The sequence below is a fragment of the Gavialis gangeticus genome, unplaced genomic scaffold, assembly GCF_001723915.1.
Source record: "Gavialis gangeticus isolate Ggan-Ray unplaced genomic scaffold, GavGan_comp1, whole genome shotgun sequence".
Lineage (NCBI taxonomy): Eukaryota > Metazoa > Chordata > Crocodylia > Gavialidae > Gavialis > Gavialis gangeticus.
Window position 1 is genome coordinate 103683718 of NW_017729033.1, and position 7018 is coordinate 103690735.

General features: G+C 41.5%; 1 protein-coding gene across 3 annotated transcripts in view; it reads right to left on the minus strand.

The window, feature by feature from the left end:
• Window positions 1–3985: 3985 nt before the first annotated feature.
• HELQ (helicase, POLQ-like) overlaps window positions 3986–7018 on the minus strand; it is a 37051-nt gene continuing 34018 nt past the window's right edge. For all 3 annotated transcript variants that reach the window (XM_019525949.1, XM_019525948.1, XM_019525946.1), the window contains one exon: window positions 3986–6640. In XM_019525949.1, coding sequence (XP_019381494.1) covers window positions 6533–6640 — 108 coding nt within the window. In that variant the 3' untranslated portion in view covers window positions 3986–6532. The remainder of the gene's footprint in view (window positions 6641–7018) is intronic.

Genomic DNA, 7018 nt, shown 5'->3' on the forward strand with positions numbered 1-7018 from the left:
CCCCCCCCCCCCCCCCCCGATTCACCAGCTGGATGTTGCCCTCCAAGCTGCTGGGCTGCCCATGTGCATGCTGTGGCTGGGCGCATGCACGTGGCATTTATCAGCAACATTATTGGCTATGTCAAACAAATTAAAAAATATATATATTTATAACAAAATAGTGACTCGCAACTCACCTGTTGGCAACCCTTTGCTTGGGCGCCCAGGGTGGTTGCCCTGCTTTCCCCTCCCTTGCTACTGTACTGAGTGCAAGCCTCATAACAAATGAATTCCTGGTAGTCATTTCAAATCACTTCAACAAACTTTCAGTCCTCACAACACCCCTGTAAGATTAGTTGGGGTGGTTCTTATCCTCTTTCTACACATGGGAAAATTAAAGCAGTTTAAAGATTTGACCAAGGCAATAAGAAACTGTCAGAACTAGGATTAAACCTTAGGAGTGTTTTGCTTCTATCCTTCTTTCAAGACTCTTTTAAACTTTCTTATTTCCCAGAGGAACCCAAGACCATACTCAGTATTTTATTTCGTAACTGACATCATAGGTTTTAAATATTTTGTGGCAGAAGAACTGCCATTACACATACTGTGTACATATCATTTCTTGGAACTAGTTTGAAGTAATGAGAAAACATTAGAAAATCCCGCAGTGCCTTGAGTGTAGGCTTAACCAAGGAAATGGGACCAACAATCCTGGTTTCAGCAACTTCCGTTCAAAAAGCAGAACTGAAAGCAGCACACAAAGCTAAAAAAGCTCCTATATATTAAAGAACTTTAGGAAAGGAAAGTTCAGTGAACAAGAGTCAGAAAATTCTCAAGTTACCTTTCTCACAAGCATGAGAACTCCTTGGATACATGTTCATTTGTAGTTACAAAGTTGTAGCATTAAAAAATAGAGCACTATGGGGGTGTAGAGCATCCTGGTTGAAGTGCTACAAAGTAACCCAAAGGAGTTCTCTCCAGACAGGGGGATAGGGGACCTCTGATTCAGCTACTGCTCCCAGGGCACCTGTCCCTGAGTCCAATTAGCTGTTGCCACTGCAGCAGCCCCCATTCCGTAGAGTAAGCCAAGCTATCTTTGTTTATCAGCGGCATCATGCAGAAGGATCAGTCCCGGGTTGGTCACAATTGTGCAAAGTTGTTTATGCGAGTGCTCTTTGAACCTCTTTCTTACCAACCTCCATACATGCAGGAGCTAAGTGAAAAAGTTAAGTGGGCCATTTTTGAGACAGCCTGAAAGTTGAATTACTAGGGGTGCCACTAAAGTCACATACTCCCTCCCATCAATGCCTGCTGAAATTTTACAACTTGGCACTTTCTGAGGGATGTGATGGGCTCTCTATCACTTGTGGTGTAAGTAAAGACAAGATATGCTAAAAGTGATGATAAAGCCCAAACAGAATCATTGACTTGATTAAGATTCTGGACTTGCATTACATATAAGGTCACAAGAGAATTGATTGTCACAACTGGCCCTTTTGCCTTTACAATGTTTTTTTTTTTAAATGACTGACAGGGGCACCCTGCAGTGAAATAACTGGTGTAGTTTAGAACATAGCCTCGATACTCCTTATCTGTTCTAGAAGGAACTGCCCTTCCCTTTCATTGCTCCAAGAAGTCAGGAAAGGGCCTTCAGTACAGCTCATATTTAAAGCATGCTGTTCCTGACCAACCAGAAAAAACAAAACAAAACACTATATTCCCCAGTCTCTAGTATCTTTCTTGTTCATGAACTTGTTGGAAAACTTCACACTATCTAATTACAGTTTAGCTGAGCCACTCACTATTTAAATTTTGAATTTAAGAGTTCAAGCTTTTGCATTAAACTGGCACATGCTAGTGATCAGAATTTCCCCTTCTACCCAAGAAATCATGAACATTCCATTGGCAAGTTAAATCTGTAGGGAGGCAACATTAAAAATCCAATTAAAATATTGCTCATATGCTGTAGCCACAACAAATATGTTAACTTTCCAAAAATATTGAATGACAAGTTGTTGCGTGGTTTCTAAATCTTGATTTCCACAATCATGTTTTGATTAAACAGTATCAGAATTGTTTGGATACTTTCCTTCCTTAAAGCAAACGATTAAATCAATACACTAAAAATCTGGAAACAGTTGAAAAATTGTAACAGGAAAGTCAATTTTTTCCAAATCTATCGGTAAACCAGAAAATTGATCTTAATCTACATACACAGTCAAATCGTGCCCTCACTTACCACATAATCCATTACACTCCTCAAGTGGTTTTGCATATGAAACAGTGTTTGCATCAGAAACTTTCAACTGGTCCATGCACCTTCTTGCATAGGCCCAATTTCTCTTTTTTCTCTGATTTTAAATTTTTTTTCAATGTTTCTTGCACACACAATTATGAATTAGAAGAAAAGCTAAACATTTATAAGTCAGCGGGACCGGATGGACTCCATCTGTGAGTGCTGAAGTAGCTGGCTGAGGTCATTGCGAAACCCCTGGCAAAAATCTTTCAGAATTCATGGTGCACAGGGGAGATCCCTGAGGATTGGAAGAGGGCCAACATTGTGCCCATCTTTAAGAAGAGGAAGAGGGAGGACCTGGGCAACTATAGGCCAATCAGCTTAACCTCTATCCCAGGGAAAATCCTGGAAAAGCTCATTAAAGAATCTATGTGTGATATGCTCATTGAAGGTAAGATTTTGAACGACAGCCAGCATGGCTGTCACGGGCAGGTCTTGTCTTACCAATCTCATCCCCTTCTATGACCAGGTCTTTTGCCACCTGGACATGGGAAACAAGGTAGATGTTATATACCTAGTCTTCCAAAAGGCTTTTGATCTAGTAACCCATAATATCCTTGTGGGAAAACTGGAAGATTGTCGGCTCAACTGCTTGATGGTCCAGTGGGTGGGAAACTGGCTACAGGGTAGGACCCAGAGTTCTCATGAACAGATCTGTGTCATCTTGGCATATGAAGTGGCAAGTAGTGTCCCTCAGGGGTCTGTGCTTGGACCAGTGCTTTTCAACATCTTTATCAATGATTTGGACGGGGAAGTGAAAAGCTTGCTGGCCAAGCTTGTGGATGACACCAAGTTATGGGGTAGTGTGATCATGCCAGAAAATGAGTTGCTGATCCAGGTGGACCTGGACAGGCTCGAGAGTTGGGCAGACCAGAACCAGATGAAGTTTAACGCTTCCAAGCGTAAGGTGCTCCATCGAGGGGCAAATAACCCTCAACATGCATACAGGCTCGGAGGTGACAGCCTGACCTGCACCACAGCTGAAAGGGAGCTAGAGGTAATGAGTGACCACCGCATGAACATGAGGCATCAGTGCAATGTGCCAGCAGGGCAAACAATACGCTGGCATGCACCAGCTGGTGCAACTAAGGAAGTGATACTCCTGCTGTACTCAGCACTCATCCAGTTCTGGGCGCTGCACTTGAATAAGGACATGAAAAAACTTGAGAGGGTCCAGAGAAGAGCCACCCATATGATCTGGGACTTGCAAGACAAGCCATATGAGGAATGGTTGAGGGATCTGGGCCTCTTTAGTCTAAAGAAGAGAAGGTTGAGAGGGGACTTGATAGTGCCTGACTGCTATATCAGAGGAGTAAATCAGGAGCTCGGTGAACAACTGTTCACTAGGGCACCCTTGGCGAAGACCAGGACCAGTGGATATAAACTTCCGGAAGGCCACTTCAGGATTAATACCAGGAAAAACTCCTTCACAGGCAGGGTGTCCAGACTGTGGAATAAACTCATTCCAGAGGTGGTACAGTCATCTACCCTGGAGATTTTCAAGTGGACTAGACAGTTACCTCGCTGGGGGCACTTGACCCCAGTTGTCTTCCTTCTTAGAGGAGGGGGGCTGGACCCAATGATCTGCAAGGTCCCTTCCAGCCCCTAACAACCTATGAATATTTCCTGAAGCTATTCTGTATTCCCCAAGTGTTTCATATGGCTTTACAAGGGAAAGCTGGAATATAAGCAGAAGTCATAAGATGGAAGTACGGTTACTTTTACAAGATTCTAATTTAAACAATGTAGTTTGCCATTTTAAAGTTTTGTTTACTGTGATAAATGGAATTCTTAATTCAGGAAACTGTAAAAATAGCATACAATACAATCAGACTGAAGAGGAAACATTCCATTGCTATGTAGAAAAATTAGATTTGTCATGGTGACAAAATGGTATCATTTTGCTGCAGTTCTGTGGAACATAAATATATGATTATAGAATACACAACTCTGGACAATTTTGGAACACTCCAATGCTCTGGAACACTCCAACACTCAAAACCCCTAAAACATTCAACACAGAACAAAACATTGAAAACCTTCTTAAAAAGCAAGTCACAAAAGCCACTTATCTCAAAATAGTTGATTTATGTTACAAGCAATATCCAAAGCTAGGACCACAATGAGTAAGGTAAAATGAAGCTTTACAAATGGGAGAGAACTAGAATAGTGCAGCAAGGCAATTTCCATGCGACTGACCCAGGCCATCTAGAATAAAGCAAGTTTCACTTATTATAGTGATTGTGTAAATAGGAATTTTGACCCAGACAGTCCTTTTCTTTAAGGTAGGTTTAGTATTAGACCAGTTTTACAGGCATAGAATTAAAATGATTTCCTGAAAATCTTCGTGCCAATTCACACTGAATTATAAATCCAGACTCTGGACCCCTGCTATGATCTTAGGAACATGATGAATCCATTCTATAACGTTCATGTGGAAGAGCAAATTGGCACAGAGCAGTTTGTGTAGAATATGATAGGGTGTGAATTAAAAAAGATCAAGTTATTCTGTACTAGATCTCCGTGTGGATGCTGTTATTTTGAAATAATAGTACCTTTGGGTGAATAATACACTTTTGATCATCCATACAGGAGATAAAAACTTCTACTGCACACTAATCCTTTTAAAATTTTTCCTTCAAAGTAGTCATAAGCCCTAAGGACTGTCAGATCTTTTTAATAAACAGGGGAAAAAAATCATTTCCTACTAAAAATTTGCTGAAGCCAACATGGGATAAAGCCTTGCAATAGCAAGTTCATACGTAGCTCTACACTGTATGTTATGTAGATCCCTTATTATGCTCAAGAACCAGCATACTGAGCACCTTCCAGTGGCACCTTAAACATGATTAACTTCTGTCACGTTTGTTCTTTCCTCCCTGGGGGAGAAGTTTGTGCAATGGAGTATTTTGTTCTGGTAGGTTTTTTTTTTAACTCTATATTGCTACATGTTCATGTTAGAGCAGGGGTGCCCAACCTTTTTAGATCACAGACTGGCAAACCACGGACCGGATGTGACTGTGGACCAGGAAACTGCAGTCCAGAGTGACCGGCGTCCTGTATAAAGAAGGGTTGGCTGCTGATCCGCAGTATGCCGATCATTTCTGGACTTCCAGCCTGGCAGCCAACCCTCCTGTGGACTGGCAGCCAACTCTTTGCAGCTCGGTATCAGGCCTTTTGTTGACCTTTCTTTTTTGTCATCAAAAACCCCCAGTGGCCCAGGGGTTGGGAACTTCTGAGTTAGAGAATGGAAGGTAAAAAAAAATAATGCTTAGCTTGACTGAATAGATTAGTTTGATGAAAGCAAATGAGATGTAATTTGACTACAGCAGGGGTTTGATTCAAACTGCTGAAGGGACTATTATTTCAAATTTAAAGGTAACAAAAGTTCGCATTAGAGAAAGCCTGTGGGAGATGTGAGCATCCACCTGGCACTATACAGCCCGTAGAAACTTAGTGGCAGAGATGACAAATGCTAACCTAATTTTTCCTCAGACTGGAGTTTTGAAGAATTAAATCTCTCTGCTTGTTTCTACTACATATAACCTTTTTACTGCATCTCCTAAGGAAACAGATTTTGTGGGGTTCACTGCTTCATTCCTACTCCTGCATCTTGACTAAAGCCATTTTACCTGGTGAGGGCACTATTACCTCCCTTCTGTCCAACACAAATCCAACAATCCAATGTGCATACAGGGGAACTACTGACACAAATAATGACAGATGACAAAGACGCATTTCCTGCTATTTATTTACACGTCCATTCTGCTGCTCAATAGATGAAGGGGGGTTATAAAGATGACCATGACAGGCTATTCTCTGCATCTGCATGGGACAGGATGAGTAATGGTGCCAAAGTGCAACAAGGGAAACATAAGTTGGCTATTAGAAAGAACTTTCTCACTACGTAGGAGGTTAAGGACTGGAATAGATTATCTAGACAGACTGCAGAATCTTCTATCATTGGAAGTTCTTAAGAACATGTTTGACAAGCACCTCATGAGACAAGTTTAAACAGGGATGTTCCTGCCTTCAGCAGGAGGCTGGACTAGGTGACTGTCTGAGGTCCTGTCCCGTCCTATTTTTCTGTGATTTGTAACCATCAGACCATCATATAACACCCATGCTTCAAGAATATCCTAATTTCAAAATGTACACAAATAAGGTGTACAGAATTATTTATTACAAAGCTTTACACATGTACAGCAAAAGGAAATCTAAAATATATAGAGATCTGTGACAACTCATGCTGTTGCTTCATGGTTTTGTGGCAGTAGTCAGCAGCCCCTCTGGGGTATCTGTAGGCATCCGCAACAGTTCTTCAACTTCTTCTTGTAGAGCCTCGGCTTTTTCACTCAGCAACATCTATGGCCAAAATCACATTATTACAAGATAAATTAACACAAGTGGCCAGAGCATTTCCTACATTAACAGAAAAGTTGAAAGCCTGGCATTCCCTCCAGGGATGTATCTAATCCTCCAGAAACAAACTAAGAAGAAATTAAGAGTACCAGGAACAAAACCTCTGGAGTTTTGACTCAACAATGATAAACTACTATGCTAATTTTCACATTTGTTATACCAAAATAAATACAGTGCTCCTGCTTAGGAATTCTTTTCACAGGAGCCTATCCTGCTTATATTGTCAAATTTAGCAGGCTAAAACTGGGATGCCTAATGCCTGGCCATGGGTGACATCCAGCCCAGGGAGCCATGCCTTTTGGCTCTCAGAGGTCCCCACAG